A 16906-nucleotide genomic window follows, 5' to 3' on the forward strand; every position below is an offset into this window, starting at 1 on the left:
TACGCCTCATGGACACTTCAATAGGTACACTACACGAGGTAAAAAAATAAAAGAATAAATAAATAAAGGGTTAATTGCACAATAAAAGCATATTTAGGTAAATTCTCACACGTGGGATTGAACCAAGTTCTTACCGAGCAAGAGCCAATGTTACTAACCAGTCGGCTATTTCAACCTGGCAGACATTGGTCGTCTGCACTGTTTTGTACTAGTAATGTGCATTCCAGTTTGAATTGAATCTTTAGAATCGGTTTACTCAAAATATTTGTTCAAATGAATCGTTCACCGAATCATTCACTACACTTTCTTGGACACTCCATTAGGTACACCGCCATATTCAAGTGTACCTAATAACAGGCCACTTTATTAGGGAAATATCATTGTCAAAGGTCACAGGTGTCAAGCGCTAGTCCTCGGGGCCGCATTCCAACATGTTTTCCAAGAGTCCCTCGTTAAGTGCACCTGCGTGAAAAGTTTTAGCCACTTTCACGTTCAGCAAGAGCTAAAAGTTTTCACGCAGGTGCACTTAACGAGGGAATCACACGGACACTCCATTAGGTACACCGCCATTTTCAAGTGTACCTAATAACAGGCCACTTTATTAGGGAAATATCATGGTCAAAGGTCACAGGTGTCAAGCTCTAGTCCTTTGGGACGCATTCCAACATGTTTTCCAAGAGTCCCTCGTTAAGTGCACCTGCGTGAAAAGTTTTAGCCACTTTCACGTTCAGCAAGAGCTAAAAGTTTTCACGCAGGTGCACTTAACGAGGGAATCACACGGACACTCCATTAGGTACACCGCCATTTTCAAGTGTACCTAATAACAGGCCACTTTATTAGGGAAATATCATGGTCAAAGGTCACAGGTGTCAAGCGCTAGTCCTCAGGGCCGCATTCCAACATGTTTTCCAAGATTCCCTCGTTAATGCAGGCCCCGAGGACTAGAGCTTGACACCTGTGAACCGTGATATTTCCCTAATAAAGTGGCCTGTTATTAGGTACACTTGAAAATGGCGGTGTACCTAATGGAGTGTCCGTGTGATTCCCTCGTTAAGTGCACCTGCGTGAAAACTTTTAGCTCTTGCTGAACGTGAAAGTGGCTAAAACTTTTCACGCAGGTGCACTTAACGAGGGACTCTTGGAAAACATGTTGGAATGCGGCCCTGAGGACTAGCGCTTGACACCTGTGACCTTTGACCATGATATTTCCCTAATAAAGTGGCCTGTTATTAGGTACACTTGAAAATGGCGGTGTACCTAATGGAGTGTCCGTGTGATTCCCTCGTTAAGTGCACCTGCGTGAAAACTTTTAGCTCTTGCTGAACGTGAAAGTGGCTAAAACTTTTCACGCAGGTGCACTTAACGAGTTGAATCTTGGAAAACATGTTGGAATGCGGCCCGAGGACTAGAGCTCGACACCTGTGACCTTTGACCATGATATTTCCCTAATAAAGTGGCCTGTTATTAGGTACACTTGAAAATGGCGGTGTACCTAATGGATTGTCCAAGAAAGTGTAGTGAATGATTCGGTGAACGATTCATTTGAACAAATATTTTGAGTAAACCGATTCTAAAGATTCAATTCACTTAACTGGAATGCACATTACTAGTACAAAACAGTGCAGACGACCATTGCCTGCCAGGTTGAAATAGCTGACTGGTTAGTAACAATGGCTCTTGCTCGGTAAGAACTGGGTTCAATCCCAGGTGTGAGAATTTACCTAAATATGCTTTTATTGTGCAATTAATCTATTTATTCTTTTATTTTTTTACCTCGTGTAGTGTACTTATTGAAGTGTCCATGAGGTGTACCTACACATATTGTCATATAAAGCAGTTAAACAAATGTCTGATTTTTATGTTTTAATTGGCGAACATAAAAACAAGGAATAAAACACCAGACAAGTTTTAACATGAATGTTTATTAAAAATAATAATAATATTAAAAGTAAATTTCAAACCAATAATCCAACGTGAAATTGCAGTAGATATATTGGATAACAATATTTAGGCGTATATATGCATACACGTTATTTAAAAAGTACTATAAGTGTTATAAAATCAAGATCACCCAAAGAGAAGCATAATCTCCCCGTTATTGCATAACGGCGCATCCCTTCATGCAAGAAAGTTAGCCGTTAGGTTGGAGAAAACGCGCATAAAAGAAGTGGTGTTTCAGTGAGTGGTTTTTTCGTTCCTTGGCAAATCGTAAATCGACTTTCTGGCTTACATAGTTCACGCCAGGAGGGAGACGCAACACGTTCACTGACTGATCCGTTGATGCACGGGAAGGAAGGCAGTTGACCCACTGACTCGTTCGCGAACGGGAAAGTCAGGATTCGTTCCCTCACTGATCCGTTCTCGCAATGAACTGGAAATGCAAATCACTCTCACTGACTCGTTCACTCACAGATCCGATCCGTTGGTGAACGGGAAATGCAATTCACGACTCGTTCGTGAACGGGAAGTTACGTCATTTTCTTCTTCGTTTTGATTTACGGCGAGGTGGCACCAGCTTCAATGCGCATTACCGGCATCTACTGGTTGAAGTCATATGAACTGAAAAAAGAACGAATCACTTTAGGAGTGATCCGTTCACTCTCGTTCACTGAAAAAAAAAAAAAAAGAAAACCGTTCATTTGAACGAATCGTTCACTCACGAGCCAACACTAACAGCAACACACACAAACTGAGTATGTGCCGATGCCACAACATGAAATCTGAAGATTCTCCGATTTGCCACGCATGCACGATTAGCAAGTGGCTGACCAGGCCTTGCGCTAACTGACCTGTGGTTTGGCGATCCTGTTTACAAATGCGCTCAGTATTTAATGTTGGACAATTTCCCACGGCACACGGAAACACTGTAATATACAATAGAAAAAAATGAGGTAATGCACTTCGCGTTGAAACGAAAAAACATGACGCATATAAATCTAATACAGTGAGGAATTTCTAAAGCCAAAACAAGGATTTTTTTATCAGTGGTATTGTCACACTGTTTTATGAATTTTATGTTTTATCATTCGTTCGTTCGTTCGTTCGTTCGTTCATTCATTCATTCATTCATTCATTCATTCATTCATTCATTCATTCGTTCATTCGTTCGTTCATTCATTCACCTTCCGAACCGCTGTCTATTTTTAAGCAATGACAAGCCCCAATGTTTATTTTGTTACTTAGAACCTTCTTATTTTGGACTTTCTTTTTTTAGTAGTTTTGATGACCTGAGTTTGGGTCCATATTCATAACAGACGGTTAGTCATTAGGATCAGTGACGCTGATATGAATAATTTGTCATAATCCATCAATTTCCCGCAGAGGAAAATGAGATTAGGGGAGGAGACTGCTGTGCCCATAAAGCCTCTCAGCAGAGCAGTCCACAGTGGATTTAGACACGTGAATAGTTGTGTTCTTTAACTCGCAATTTGCTATCATCTCATGTTATATTTTGTTGTTTGAGCAATTATCGAAGCCAATCAGTGGGAGATTGCGTGTCCTTCAGCTTCATGATGTGACCACTGGCTGCGCTTTTTACGCACCATGGAGGACTTTTTACGCGCGGACGACACCCGGATCCAAAACGCGTCGTGGGCCAGATGGCGTGCGTTTGAGAACGGGAGTCACTCCGCCAACAACACCGTAAACCCTTTAAAACGAAATGACGAAGTGGCTAAAGCGGAAGTGGCCGTACTGGTGCTGGTGCTGCTCCTCGCGCTCACTGGCAACCTGTGCGTGCTATGGGCCATCCGCGCCGCCAAGACGCGCCAATCTCGGATGCTCTACTTCATGAGGCACCTGAGTATCGCCGACCTGGTGGTGGCCGTCTTCCAGGTTCTCCCGCAGCTCATCTGGGACATCACGTTCCGCTTTTCCGGGCCGGACGTGCTGTGCAGGCTGGTGAAGTACGCGCAGGTGGTGGGCATGTTCGCGTCCACCTACATGCTGGTGCTGATGTCCATCGACAGGTGCTTGGCCATATGCCAGCCACTCCGACCATTGCGCAGGGGACGGGATCGTGTGTGCGTGGGCACGTCATGGCTGCTAAGTCTGATCTTCAGCGCGCCTCAAATGTACATCTTCTCCCTGCGAGACGTCGGGAACGGCGTGTACGACTGCTGGGGGGACTTTGTACATCCGTGGGGCGCAAAAGTGTACATAACATGGATGACCCTCAGCATCTACATCCTTCCTGTGGGCGTCCTGAGCGTGTGCTACGGCCTCATTTGTGTCCAAATCTGGCAAAACTTTAACCTGAAAACTAGGAGGGAGGACGTTTTGGCTTCGTCATCCAAAGACGCACGTCACCTCTGTCGGGTGAGCAGCGTCAGGCTCATCTCCAAAGCCAAGATTCGCACAGTGAAAATGACTTTTGTGGTGGTGCTGGCTTACATCGTATGCTGGACCCCATTTTTCTTTGTCCAGATGTGGTCCGCGTGGGATGATGCGGCTCCACGAGAAGGTAAGATACCCAAAATTTACTTTTACGCGTTAAGTTGGAGGGTCGTAACATTCACGCACCAAATGAAACAAACAGGAGTACTGTAAAGAACTTTGAATGAATGAATGAATGAATGAATATAAAGAAAGAAAGAAAGAAAGAAAGAAAGAAAGAAAGAAAGAAAGAAAGAAAGAAAGAAAGAAAGAAAGAATGTGTTTAGAAAATAGCTAATTTCCCTAACAAAATAAGGACTCATTTTGTAGTTGTATTATGTGTAAATAATTGAATCCTATTTATATTCAATTAATCTGATAGTCTGCATGGTGACCATTCCAGCCCACTCCTCCACAAGTCTGATGTCGAACTATTATTATGCTCAGGTTTACTGTAATTTTAATTGACATTCTCAACAAGGAATTTATAGGTTTGTCAAGTGTAACCATTATTATTACTATAATTACTTTCTCGGGCCCTTGTTCTCCATGAGCTCTTAGAATGGTCAGCATTGCCCCCTAATAATTAACATCATTTTTTTAATGAATAGTTTCTGACTGTAAACTTAAATGAATTATTTCCACACTCAAGATCTGAATTGAAATGACAGTATTTGTTTCCTCCATAGGAACCAAAGTTATTGATTATAATTAAGTGCCATCAAATATGCCAGAAGCAGAAATTGGTGATCGAGAACAGACAAGCCATTGATGTATTTCAACAAATTATTATCAAAAAGTGAACATTTGCAGCAAATGAAATAGCTTCCATAATTTTACTGCGAATATGGCCGTATTGTTGAATGAATTTCCTTGAAACTGAATTGGATGGCATTGGTTCGTATACAAAAAGTGTGCCTAATAATTTGGCCAGACATCTTTGAGCACAGATGAAGGTTATTCTTTTGTCCTGCCTCCTCGCGTGAGATAAGAGCCATTCTTTTGAATTTTTTTTTTTTTTCCGAAGCAAAGGCCCTGAATGGTGTACCAGACCTTTTCCCGATGGGACAACTAGTCAGTAAATGAGAGTGTCACTGACAGTGTTTATCAGTGGAAGGAAAAAGTCCATGGAGGGGAATTGGAACTCCAGAGAGTGGAGACAAAAGCAGGGAACTATTAAAACTTTGTTATCTTTCAGTTACTCTTGACGTGTAATCATGCAGAAGTCTTTTAATTTCCTTCCTTCATTCTGGGGTAATATGCATATTTAGATTAATGTATTCCAGAAGGAGAAACATCAAAAAGCCATTGTTAATGAACAAATTATACCAAATAGTCAATTAGTGTTTCTAACAAATTGAATTGAACTGTAATCACAAGGCCATAAATCTCATGTGTGTTGACTAAATGATTCTAATAATGAATTTCTTGCGATATAAACTTGGGATGGGCATTATACTTCATTGTCATCAATGGGGAAATGTTTTACAATTAATTCGTTGTTATTTCAATATTATTTTATCTTTGGAAACAACTATTTAAATATTATTTTTTTCTTAAAACAATAAGTATAATAATATTTAGATTTGCTCACACATATGTCAATAATGATATCATATAAACAATTGAAACAAATGAGACAGCTGATGGTGATTTTCTTTCGACATCAAACTAGTCAAGCGTGTAGTGCGCTTATTTTGCCTCACTTCTTTTGAGTTCCATTGTGGTCTTATCCCCGGATTCCCGGTCAGTTCTTAAGTTTAGAAGCCATGTAGGGAAGTTCACTATAATGAGCTCAACAGGGCTTGAAGTCCAAATGGGACTTTGTGCACTCATGCAATGTTTGCTTAACTTCTGCTCTTTGATAAAGTGCACGGTCCTAATCGAATAAATTATTGCGTTGTCATCGTAATCCTCTTCTGGATTTCAACATGATCTCGTCTTCATTCTTGCGGTGCCGCTCGCTAAAGAGGCGTGAAATGAAGTGTTTCATCTCCGCCTTAGGAGAAATGGAAACAATATGTCATTTGAAGGCATTTCCCTACAGAATAGTTATTTTTTTCACTGGCCATGTTTAACAGGATTGACAAGTTGATGTCAAAGCTTCATCTAGCATGCGAGAGGTCAGCACCTTCAGGAAAAAAAACATTTGACACTCTTTAAATCTGTTTCACCCCATTAGGATTAAAAAAAAAAAAAAATCCGCTTTCCCCAATGCCCCCCTCCCAGTGTTCTGTGCCTCCCATCACTGGAATTATCATCATTTCCATGAATAATAAATTACTTTTTTCCATGCAAGACAGTCACATTGGACGGAGAACATTTATCATACTTGTTCCGATGGAAATGCACCAGGCAACTTAGAGTTCACTTTGTGTGGCATCCCTCAAGGTTTCTTATAATGCCAGATGTTTCTGAAGTTCTCGCTTCACCTCACCAATGATTTGTAACATCTCCCCAGCTGTCCCGAGCTGTGGCTGATCTATATACTGTGGACATAAAATACACATGAGTGAAATTCTTGAATGCCTCCTTTCCACTCAAGTGCAAAGGAGCAGAGGTTGAGTTTTTTTTTTTTTTTTTTAAGAAAAAATATTGCGTTATAGTCAGACTGAGCAAAGTCCTCCATTTTTTGACAGACACAGCCTTCATCATCGCCATGTTGCTGGCCAGTCTGAACAGCTGCTGTAACCCTTGGATCTACATGTTCTTCGCCGGTCACATGTTCCAAGGTGTGACAAGCGGTTTCTTCTGCTGTCGATGCTATGTGGCGGAATCCTTGAGCAGTCGCCATCACAACACGGCCATCAAGAAGGACAGCAACCACAAACGCTTCTCGCACTCGTCTAGCACAGGGGAGTCGGCCCACTGAGACGTCGTCTTCAATGGCACGTCATTACTTCAGCAGTCTCAATGGAAAAATACTTTCCAAACTACGAGAGAATTTTTCATGGCTACTTGTTGGTAAGCGAAAATGAGATCTTGCCCCAAGAACAATTGAGCCACCGAGAAATAGTGGGCCAACTCCATTTTTATCATTTTAGAGTGATTCAGCTCTTATGACCACATGGGGGGGATGCTTGTATTACAGAAGTTCTGGATCTCATCAGATTTGGGCTTTTTGCCAGAAACCGCGACTTTGATTTTGATTAAACATAAGTACACTTTTATCCATATACGGTCGGGTACTGTCATCATCTAGGCTACCTGAAGGACAAGAAACAAACTGGGGTTAAACAAAAGAGTCTATTAACCCTAACTCTAATCTCTAAATACATTCACTTAAATGAACATGCACTCAAGACGAACTATGCATTGAATATAAAATATGTATTAGACTTTTTTTTCAATCCACTGCACCACCGTCTTCCTTTTTTTTCAATCCACTGCACCACCGTCTTCCATCATGTCAATTACGTAAAATCTCACTGTTGATACCAAAAGTGAGCCAATACTAGTGGAGCGGCTAGAACACAGTCCATTTTGAAATGTAGTAAAATGATTTTAATTTGTTAGGACACATGTAATACAATAAAGAGCCATTTCAGTCAATGTTTTGCATTCCTGTCCAAATTTGAACTCATTGCAAATAGCATGTGCTTACATTTACTGCTCTTTGTGTTTTTCATCAGCATTTGTTGGATCACCATTTCTGTCCTAATTGTATTTGCTGTCATGTTGTAAGGGGATTTGAATAGTATCAAATGTAGGTGTACTACTATGTAATTTAAGGCTGCCCAAGACTGCCCCCTGTGGCCACATGTTGTCATTAGCGGGAATGTGGAGCACTTTCCTGCAGTTCTCGTTTTGTAAATATGATTGAATGAGAAAGAAAAAGCTACTACGTGCATTTTAAGACACGTCAAAATAATTAGTTATTAAGGACGTTTGGTATCCATAGCAGAGAAAGCCGCGGGAACAAACATAAAACAATAATGAACAGTTAAATGCATCCCTAGTGTGGTAAATTATACTCGTTTAAAGAGGTCACTTTCTTGATTTAATTTCCCAGAAATTCATTCATTTTTAAAAATAATTTTAAAAAAGTCACAGGAAAATAAAGTAGAAATATCTGTGCCATATAAAGTTGTAAACTACACACTGTTGCTAACTATTAAATGTGTTATTGTTTCCAAATCCCACACAATATTGAACTCTGAGCAAAGTTGCTGTAAACACATAATGATGAACACTGTAGTAAAATACCCATCATGTCCACTTGTAATCCACTTGGTGGGCGGTGCCGGTAAGTTTGTGTCATTCCTTGGCCAGGTGAACGCTAAAACCGCTACAGCACCGCCCGACGCTGGTCAACAAGGGCCGCACAAGGATATCCAGGACGACGTTCCAGAGGTTCTGCAGCCAGCGTGTTCCTATAAGAATGCCCTTGATGCACGGGCTGATCATCCTGGAGAACACAACACACCTCAGTGACTCCTTTGCCCTTAGTACCCAAACGAGGACGTCACAATTATAATTATTGACATCAGAAGTTTTGAAGTGGCACACTTACCATATGTGTATGCAGCTGAGGATGGCGAAGAGGATTCCCGAGACGATAGACATGGGGATGGCCAGAAGCACTGAGATGATCCTGTATACCCAAATTCGACTGACTTCAAACAAAGCATGGCTCCAGAGCCACACTCGATCCCCGCTGCGCACCGACATCGGCTCAGCAATAACATCCTCAAATGTCACCTGCGTGCCAAAAGAACACATGGTGTTAAGTTGGTGCAGATACGTATGAATAGTACATGTCTTTTCTTTCATTCATTTCATATTTGATCCTAATGTTCACAATTGATAATCGTGAAATGTGTCAGAAAATGTGGGTGTGGGTAAAATACAAACATTTTTGTCACTGGCCTTTGGGGCACAGATAATTGTGCCCCACAAATTCTGCCTTGCAACAGGTCATGGCACAAAGAATGCAAACAATTCTGTTGAGCCAAGTCACAAAATCCATCTCAGCTGTTATAGCACATTAACATTTTGCTACCTTAAGGCAGTCGTTGATCCCTCGAGGGTCGCGAACATCGAGCAGAGGTTTAGTATCGCTGATATCCACCAGACAAGACGAAGGAATACTTTCTTCTTGCCCGTCAGTGGGCGCTTTCCACAGGAAGTCTGGTTGCTCTCCATCATAATCCTCAGGGTCACTGGAGTCCTCGAGGTCAATCTCCACTTCCTCGGAATCTCCCCCCTTCTTCAGGTCGTCCATTGAAACAGGCAACACGGTACTGTCGGTACAGACGTCCAAGTGAGGCCAGAACTCCGTCGACTGTGGGCGCGGCGAGGTGCTATATTGGGAAGGCTGCGTTGGCCTGGATGGTATTTTCAGATGGGCTGTCAACTTGGATCACTTTCCTGAGCTGCGACACGATAGAGAGGATATAAATACTGGCCACACACATGAAGCATATGCATTATTTCAGTTGGTAATATGTCCCACAGATTTGAATCTTGGTTTGTTGTCTGGTTTTATTGAATGTTATTTTTTAAAATTGTAAAACATTTTTTATAAGGTGCTTTACAAATAACGTTGAATTAAAGTCCCAATGATCGTCACACACACATCTGGATGTGGTGAAATTTGTCTTCTGCATTTAACCCATCCCCATGTAATTTTGATCCATCCCCTGGGGGAGAGGGGAGCAGTGAGCAGCAGCGGTGCCGCGCTCGGGAATCATTTGGTGATCTAACCCCCCAACTCCAACCCTTAATGCCGAGTGCCAAGCAGGGAGGCAATGGGTCCCATTTTTATAGTCTTTGGTATGACCCGGCCGGGCTTTGAATCCACAACCTTCCAGTCTCAGGGAGGACACTCTACCACTAGGCCACTGAGCTTGTTAAATTAAATTGACTAACCGCTCCCTAAACATTATGATTGGCACAAATGTAGTGACGCACAACAACAAAGTGCAATCTAAGGTGCACATACCTGCACATTGATTTTAAAGTGTGGAAGGTGCTTAATTAGTTTCATTAACTCTTGGACCCTTTGAATGAAACAAGATACCAATATATCTTGGTGTAATACAAAAAAAGGAAGGTTTTTGAATATAGCTCTTCTACTATGAATTGTGAATGTGTTATATAAATAAAGAAAGTATTGTTTTGTATTTTTGTACATAATCAGTACCTTGTACAAGCTAATGTTAAGTCCAATGAGTTAAACAGTGTGAATCTAAACAATTAACAAGTAGTGAGAAAGTGTGCTTAGAAATGGGCGACCAAAAGTGCTTATTGAACAGAAAAAACAAAAAAATATCTGACCCCTCTTGGGCTGGACATCCATTAACGTCAATAGTGTTCTTGTTGGCCAACAAATAGATTTTTGACACAGACGCCAAAGCAAACCTACAACTCTACCGTAACAACTTTCTAGTCTCTACCCACTTTGTATCATATGTGAGCTTTAAAAGCGCTGAACATTTTCTCTACAGCCATGGTGTCAAACTCTTTTTTGTCACGGGCCGCATCATAGTCATAGTTTCCCTCGGAGTGCCATTATGAGTGTCAACGTCTTCTATATACATACAGTAGAGGCTACACAACAAACCCATGAATAACTAGTTTTGAACCCAGAGACTAGTAAAAATTGTTCAAATATTCTAAAAGGATGAACGGTAATACAAATTGCTAGCAATGCCTCTATTATTTAAAAGTTAAGACATTGTAATTTTAGTAGTGACACAAAGTCGATGCAAAATCTGTCTTTGCAGGCCACATAAAATGATGTGGTGGGCCGTATCTGGCCCCCGGGCCTTGAGTTTGACACCTATGCTCTACAGGATATGTAATACTGTCTAAATGAGCGCCGTCCCATGTATAAAAAAAAAAGTGATTACTATAAAAATAACCTACTTCAAGCACCACACAGAATGATGTAGATTAGGAGAGGTGACCTGTCACAAGGTTACAGTACAGCACACACGCGAGCAGACAAGAAGGCCAAAACGCAGCCTCGAGTGGAATCGATCATATCGACACATTGTTGGGTTTGGGTTCCACTTTGACCATGCCCATTCTCTTCTTGAGCAATTTGTCCTCATTGTTCAACTTGGTCCGGATGGCCGTCCTGATCTGGCTGCTGTCCACGCCAAACTTGACCCGCACGTGATCTGGAGGGAGGGATCACACGATAAGGAAGACAAATCAAAAGGTTGCGTAAGACTGCTGAGATGATGTCGAATCCTACATCCACACATGGACACTAATTTGTAGTAATGAGTAGAAGCCTATCTCTAGGTCAGGGTACATCCCAGAACTGGTTGCTAGGCAATCCCAGACCCCACATAGGAAGGTCAAAACTGAGATTCAAACTCAGAACCTTTCGAGAGCTGAATGAATAAAAGATGAAGGAAAATCTCACTCAAGTTGTACTCATTGCAACGGTAGTGCTACAGATGAATTATTAATCATTCATATTGTCAATCAGCAACCTACTGATGATGCTCCTGAGGATCTCAGGTGGGAGCTGGGGCTTGGAGCAGTCCTCCCCAGTCACAGTGTTCCTGCGGCCCTGCAGCGAGTGCGTGGCTAGCGTCTCTCTGTCAAAAAGCATCATAAGCAGCGCGGCGGTGTATTTCTTGTAGTCGGAGATTTCGCCCACATGCTCGTAAAGATTTCTTGGAACGCGGAGGTCTTCAGCGAGGTACATGTAGTTGTTGGTATCCTGAGGGGGAGAAAGATCCTGAGTGTGACGACGCATAAGAAGCGTGGCCAGGCGACACCGACAAAAGAGTGCTGACCTCTGGCTTGTCGCCTACTGCTTCCGTTTGGGCCTCGGGCCCCGGCAGGAAAGCGATGTCTTCGTCTTGGGAGTTGTGCGGCACCATCGTCGCGTCGCCGCCTTGAAGAACGTGGTCCAGCGTGGCTCGGAGCTGATGAGCCGTGTGTCGCATCTCCGCCATGAGGGTGTTCATCTCTGCACCGAGCAAATGACCATTCTGCTCAAGCATGTACACAATTTGGGCTAATGGAAAAAACATTTTTACTGTTGGATCAATCATACAGTTTGAACACATTTTTTTTCATCACTGCAAACTTTATATAAATATTCAGTCCCAACTACAAAGTTAAACTTGGCATTATCCTCTTCACCAGGATGCAAACAGAACATTCAGAGAAGCAACCCATCTTATTTATGAGAACACAGAAAAATATTCTCTCCTCCTTCTGCCCACCTTTCATCTCCCTCAATTCTCTCTCAGCCAAAATTCGACATCGCCGTTCATATTTGAGTTGGGCCTGCAGCTCTTCTATCTTCATCAGCAGGCTGATGGTGTCCGTTCGGATGCCTTGACTCCCTTCGTCATTAATTTCCTCAAATTCCTGCTGTCGGGTGAGAGGAAAGCACGATCGTAATTGGGAATAAATGCACAACGCGTTGTGTGTGCAGAGTTCACAAGAGATGCAGCCTACCTCGGTGTGGAAAAAAGGAGAGTAAGTGGACTCGGGCAACTCCTCCATTGGACCATCCTCCGGTGGGACCGTGTTGAGCTTTAGCATCTTTGGCGGCGGCGTCGGAGATGGGGTCGCCCCCGCCTCTCTCTTGGGTGGCATAAGGTTCAAGGGAAATCTAGAGAGGGAAGACACATTTTGTGAAGTTCGGCCCAGCGATCGGCGTCTAACTTTCAGCCAAGGAGGGAGACTAAAATGGAAAGTTAGTTAACGCCATGTCCTCAGCTCGACCCCTCGGCTGCAGCCTACTTAGCTCACCGTGATAAACAATATCTAATAAATTCGCTTTTTATGGATACAGTGGTGGAAATGAAGCTCACCTGGGCCCTCAGCTCGTATCGAGAAATTTAAGTGCAACGACACCCACTGAGGACAAAGGCAGTGCAATATATCATGCAAATACTGCGTAGTAGAGGAAGTAAGAGTACTACTACAGTACTACAGTACATGGATCCCCGTGTAATAATATCACTGTTAAATGTGTAGCTCGTAAGGTTTTGAGCTCAATTCGTGGAGGAAACAGATTAAATTTATTTTTAATATATATAGTTTGAATATGTCACGAATAACTATTAGAATTTTTAAATAGTTTATCTTATACGTGGAACAAAATCGAGACTTATTTTTCTCCAGGGGACTTATTTTTGGACAGGACTGCTTCCTGTTTTACTAGATTTTCTTTGAACCAATAAGATTGCAAAGCTTTCTAAAAAGGCGGGATGTAGTAGGCATCGACGAATCAGCAACAAGCTTCATTCCAATTCAGTGTCGGTTAGGTTGACCAGCGTGCTACCCATGAGGGTCCAATGTTGACTTGAATCCTAAGAAATTTAGGATTGTTTTTCCAGAGTAGCTCGTATTAAGACGTTTTCCACAATGTCGTCGTTTTTTATCAAGGGGTCAAAAAAATACCAAGTAGCAAAAACGGGGGTAAAGACATCGAAGCGGAAAGTAAGTTTAGCGGACCGGGGCGAAGTAGCCACTGCTCACTGCTAAATGAATTTGCCTTGCATACCTGCACGTTTAATCTTGCATGTCACGATCGATTTCATTTTTCAAAATCTTTGACTCAGGGTGACGCCGACCCGGCTGCGAAGGGCAAAGCCAAGAAACAGAAAGCAAAGTATAACGAAGAGATTTCCAGCGACTCTGACACAGAGAGGTAGACAATTCGGGTCAAACTTTTAGCAGGTATTTATTCAGAGAATAACAATATCTATTTTTGTTGGACAGTCCGATAGTTCCCAAGAGAGGTCAGGCCAAAGAGGACTATGACTATGACGAGACACCGCAGGAGAAGAAACTGAGATTAGCCAAACTTTACCTCAACCAGTTAAAGGATCAAGGTAAGCTTCTACTTATATATCATCATTTATGAAGTCTACTTTCTTATACCTGTTCATTCTGTTTTGAATAGAGGAAGAAAAGATAGAAAATGACTCTTTTGAGACTGATTTGATTGCGGGAAGACTTCAAGAAGAATTGGTAAGACAATTTCTGGAAAGAATGCTGTGTTGAACAAAGATCTAAAATATTGTCTTTCTTTCTTTTTTAAAGCTTGAGCAGAAAGGAAAGCTACAGCGGTTCATTGCCAAAGATGTAAGAAGTAATTAAATGTCTTTGGTGGGGTGGGTTTACCCATTAAGTATCGTTTTTGTCTTTTAGCTATTACCACCCGACGCTTCAGATATCCGTCTGTTACGAGGACACAAGCTCCCAATAACCTGCCTGGTTATCAGTCCTGACGATAAGTTCATCTTCTCTTCCGCAAAAGACTGCTCCGTAATTAAATGTAACGTACCGTCGGTTTATTTTCTGCATAGCCCGCGGTGACATCATATGTGTTTTAAATGTTTTTTCTACAGGGAATGTCGAGAGTGGGAAAAAGCTACATGTCATACCTGGTGGGAGGAAAGGGACAGAGGATCGCCATGTTGGACATACGGCTCAAGTCTTGTGCATGTCCATATCATCCGATGCCAAATACTTGGTGAGCACTCACACTTTTACAGTGCAAACCGTAACTAACATTTTGAGTAGTAAAAAACTTGGTCTTTATTTAGGCCACCGGTGACATGAATAAACTGATTATGATTTGGGAAGCTGAAACGTGCAAGCATCTCTACAAATTCACAGGACACAAAGGCCCCGTGTCGGTAGGTAGTCGCCTATCGTCAGGATTTAATTTATTTGATTTACTTTTAGGGTGTTGATTTATCTATCAGTCTAGCTTTTGTGGGGTGGTCTGATTTTTTTTTAAGGCCACATTTCTGAGCTGTCAAGCTCACACCTGTTTGCTTGCAGGGTCTCTCGTTCAGGAAGGGAACTCACGATCTGTACAGTGCCTCACATGATCGCTCCATCAAAGTGTGGAATGTGGATGAAAACGCATATGTGGAAACTCTGTGAGTGACACCTTAAAAAAAAATCAGCATTTACAAAGGTAGCGTTTCTTAATTTTGAATCGTTGTTGACATTTACCTGCCCTTGATGACTTTAAACAGCTTCGGCCATCAGGACGCCATCACGGGACTGGACTGCTTAAGCCGAGAACGTTGCGTGACCGCCGGCGGCCGAGACCACAGCGTGCGGGTGTGGAAGATCGCAGAGGAGTCGCAGCTGGTCTTCCACGGCCACGAGTGAGTGCTTGCGTGTGTCACTTGATGGCGCCAGTGAGTTAACACTAAGCTTTTTTGAATTTTGTTTCGCACAGCCAACCAACAGTGGTTTATGTAAAAGTCCCGGTCAATGTTAAATGGAAGCATTGTAGTGGCTGGCGTTAATCAAAAGGCAGAAGCCACTTTTAATTTGTCACGACTGTTTCTTCCAGGGGTTCAATCGATTGCATCCAGCTCATCAACGAGGAGCACATGATCACAGGAGCTGACGACGGGTACGTCCTGTCATCAGCAAAACTTTGGACCCCTGTCATTATCATTAGCATGTCAGTCTGACTCAGTTTCTGGTCCCACCTCTCAGCTCTGTGTGTCTTTGGAGCGTCAATAAGAAGAAGCCCCTCAGCACGGTGAAGCAGGCTCACGGTTGCCATGGAGACCCCGGGCTGGAGCAGCCTCACTGGGTCGCCGCGGTAGCCGCGCTTCAGAATAGCGACGTCGTAGCCTCAGGTGCCTCTGGCTGTGAGAGTCCTTCCCAACACACACACACATGTTCATTAAGGCTTGTTGAATAGATGCAAATTTGTTCCGCTCGGTGTGACACGCACACGTTTCCATTTGGTTGAGTGTTTTGGACACAAGACCAATATGTTGATCCAAAGTCACTATAGCTTCTGTTTCACAGGTTCCAGCAACTCGCAGGTGCAAGTGTGGAAATGCAGTCCGAATTATCGAGGGCTTGAGCCTCTCTTCAATATTCCACTGGTAAGAGCAACTTGGAATGGACCGACTTTCGCACAACACGTCGCCTTCGTGTTTTCTTATTCTGCGTACTTCTTTTCCCTCGCTCAGATCGGTTTTGTCAACAGCTTGAAGTTTTCACACTCTGGTCACTTCTTGGTGGCAGGTGTCGGGCAGGAACACAGGTAATATGGCTGTTTCCATGACAACCGTTCCCTGACATCTTTTTTAGCATCAGATGTTGTCCACTAGATGGTAGTGTTCTACTTTCGTATTACGAAAAAGGTCATTTGACCTGCTGGCTGGTCAAATTCAGTTATTAGTAAATAGCACTAATTGAATCCCCATGAACAAAAATGAGCTAATAGAAAGAGTATACTGTGGTATTAAAATGTCATCTGTCTCTGTGCAGGTTGGGTCGATGGTGGAGACAAAAAGAGGCCCGCAACGGAATCTGTATCATTCCCCTTAAAAGGAAACCTACCAATCAAGATGAAGCCCTTACAACAGAATAGTGGACTTATTTTTGTTTTGTGAATTAAAATTGTTTCAAAGTTTATGACTGATTCCTTTGTTTGCTCAACACTGAAAATATTATATATCACGTGAATATGAGATGAGAATTATATTGGTATCTTTTTTTTAGGTAAGCTAAAATATTGAAACATTCATGTTTTTGAGGGCTCAAATTGGTTTTTCCAGTACCA

At 42.4% G+C, this 16906-nt stretch overlaps 4 protein-coding genes across 7 annotated transcripts; 2 read left to right on the forward strand and 2 right to left on the reverse strand.

Annotated features, from left to right (window-relative positions):
* Positions 1-3311: 3311 nt before the first annotated feature.
* LOC119122813 (isotocin receptor-like) lies at positions 3312-7739 on the forward strand. The gene is made up of 2 exons (XM_037251398.1): positions 3312-4462; positions 7014-7739. Exons 1-2 carry the CDS (start codon positions 3544-3546, stop codon positions 7244-7246), a joined length of 1152 nt encoding a protein of 383 aa, XP_037107293.1. The 5' UTR covers positions 3312-3543; the 3' UTR covers positions 7247-7739.
* Positions 7740-7855: 116 nt separating this feature from the next.
* Positions 7856-9913, reverse strand: zgc:172270 (uncharacterized protein LOC100136849 homolog). Its single transcript, XM_037251402.1, has 3 exons — positions 9377-9913; positions 8888-9075; positions 7856-8782 (listed from the first exon to the last, which is right to left on the reverse strand). The coding sequence occupies exons 1-3, from the start codon at positions 9596-9598 to the stop codon at positions 8632-8634; spliced, it is 561 nt and encodes a 186-aa protein (XP_037107297.1). The 5' UTR covers positions 9599-9913; the 3' UTR covers positions 7856-8631.
* Positions 9914-10408: 495 nt separating this feature from the next.
* On the reverse strand, positions 10409-13472 carry LOC119122814. Of its 3 annotated transcripts, none has more exons than XM_037251401.1 (6): positions 13164-13472; positions 12805-12961; positions 12567-12714; positions 12132-12307; positions 11827-12055; positions 10409-11501 (listed from the first exon to the last, which is right to left on the reverse strand). In XM_037251401.1, the coding sequence occupies exons 2-6, from the start codon at positions 12943-12945 to the stop codon at positions 11359-11361; spliced, it is 837 nt and encodes a 278-aa protein (XP_037107296.1). In that variant the 5' UTR covers positions 12946-12961; positions 13164-13472; the 3' UTR covers positions 10409-11358. The 3 variants fall into 3 exon arrangements, with proteins under 3 accessions (XP_037107296.1, XP_037107294.1, XP_037107295.1); XM_037251399.1 differs by having other exon boundaries at positions 12567-12717; positions 13164-13469; XM_037251400.1 differs by lacking the exon at positions 13164-13472 and having other exon boundaries at positions 12567-12717; positions 12805-13110.
* Positions 13473-13592: 120 nt separating this feature from the next.
* On the forward strand, positions 13593-16758 carry rrp9 (ribosomal RNA processing 9, U3 small nucleolar RNA binding protein). 2 transcript variants are annotated; one of them, XM_037251396.1, is made up of 15 exons: positions 13593-13794; positions 13917-14005; positions 14077-14189; positions 14261-14328; positions 14401-14442; positions 14509-14635; positions 14709-14833; positions 14907-14999; positions 15148-15248; positions 15348-15482; positions 15674-15736; positions 15823-15980; positions 16144-16223; positions 16311-16384; positions 16612-16758. In XM_037251396.1, the coding sequence occupies exons 1-15, from the start codon at positions 13720-13722 to the stop codon at positions 16712-16714; spliced, it is 1446 nt and encodes a 481-aa protein (XP_037107291.1). In that variant the 5' UTR covers positions 13593-13719; the 3' UTR covers positions 16715-16758. The 2 variants fall into 2 exon arrangements, with proteins under 2 accessions (XP_037107291.1, XP_037107292.1); XM_037251397.1 differs by having other exon boundaries at positions 13594-13794; positions 15823-15968.
* Positions 16759-16906: the final 148 nt, after the last annotated feature.

Source organism: Syngnathus acus, chromosome 5, assembly GCF_901709675.1.
Source record: "Syngnathus acus chromosome 5, fSynAcu1.2, whole genome shotgun sequence".
NCBI lineage: Eukaryota > Metazoa > Chordata > Actinopteri > Syngnathiformes > Syngnathidae > Syngnathus > Syngnathus acus.

Bases quoted from the DNA above. Each gene is read 5' to 3' on its own strand.
- LOC119122813 (XM_037251398.1), top strand. From the start codon at position 3,544: ATGGAGGACTTTTTACGCGCGGACGACACCCGGATCCAAAACGCGTCG. The intron at 4,463-7,013 runs GTAAGATACCCA...ATTTTTTGACAG, and splicing joins TGATGCGGCTCCACGAGAAG to ACACAGCCTTCATCATCGCC.
- zgc:172270 (XM_037251402.1), bottom strand. From the start codon at position 9,598: ATGGACGACCTGAAGAAGGGGGGAGATTCCGAGGAAGTGGAGATTGAC. The intron at 9,076-9,376 runs GTAGCAAAATGT...TTTGGCACGCAG, and splicing joins GGATCAACGACTGCCTTAAG to GTGACATTTGAGGATGTTAT. The intron at 8,783-8,887 runs GTAAGTGTGCCA...TGTGTTCTCCAG, and splicing joins CTCAGCTGCATACACATATG to GATGATCAGCCCGTGCATCA.
- LOC119122814 (XM_037251399.1), bottom strand. From the start codon at position 12,945: ATGCCACCCAAGAGAGAGGCGGGGGCGACCCCATCTCCGACGCCGCCG. The intron at 12,718-12,804 runs GTAGGCTGCATC...CTCACCCGACAG, and splicing joins CTCCTTTTTTCCACACCGAG to CAGGAATTTGAGGAAATTAA. The intron at 11,502-11,826 runs GTAGGTTGCTGA...CCCTCCCTCCAG, and splicing joins GATCCTCAGGAGCATCATCA to ATCACGTGCGGGTCAAGTTT.
- rrp9 (XM_037251396.1), top strand. From the start codon at position 13,720: ATGTCGTCGTTTTTTATCAAGGGGTCAAAAAAATACCAAGTAGCAAAA. The intron at 15,000-15,147 runs GTAGGTAGTCGC...GTTTGCTTGCAG, and splicing joins GACACAAAGGCCCCGTGTCG to GGTCTCTCGTTCAGGAAGGG. The intron at 15,249-15,347 runs GTGAGTGACACC...GACTTTAAACAG, and splicing joins AACGCATATGTGGAAACTCT to CTTCGGCCATCAGGACGCCA.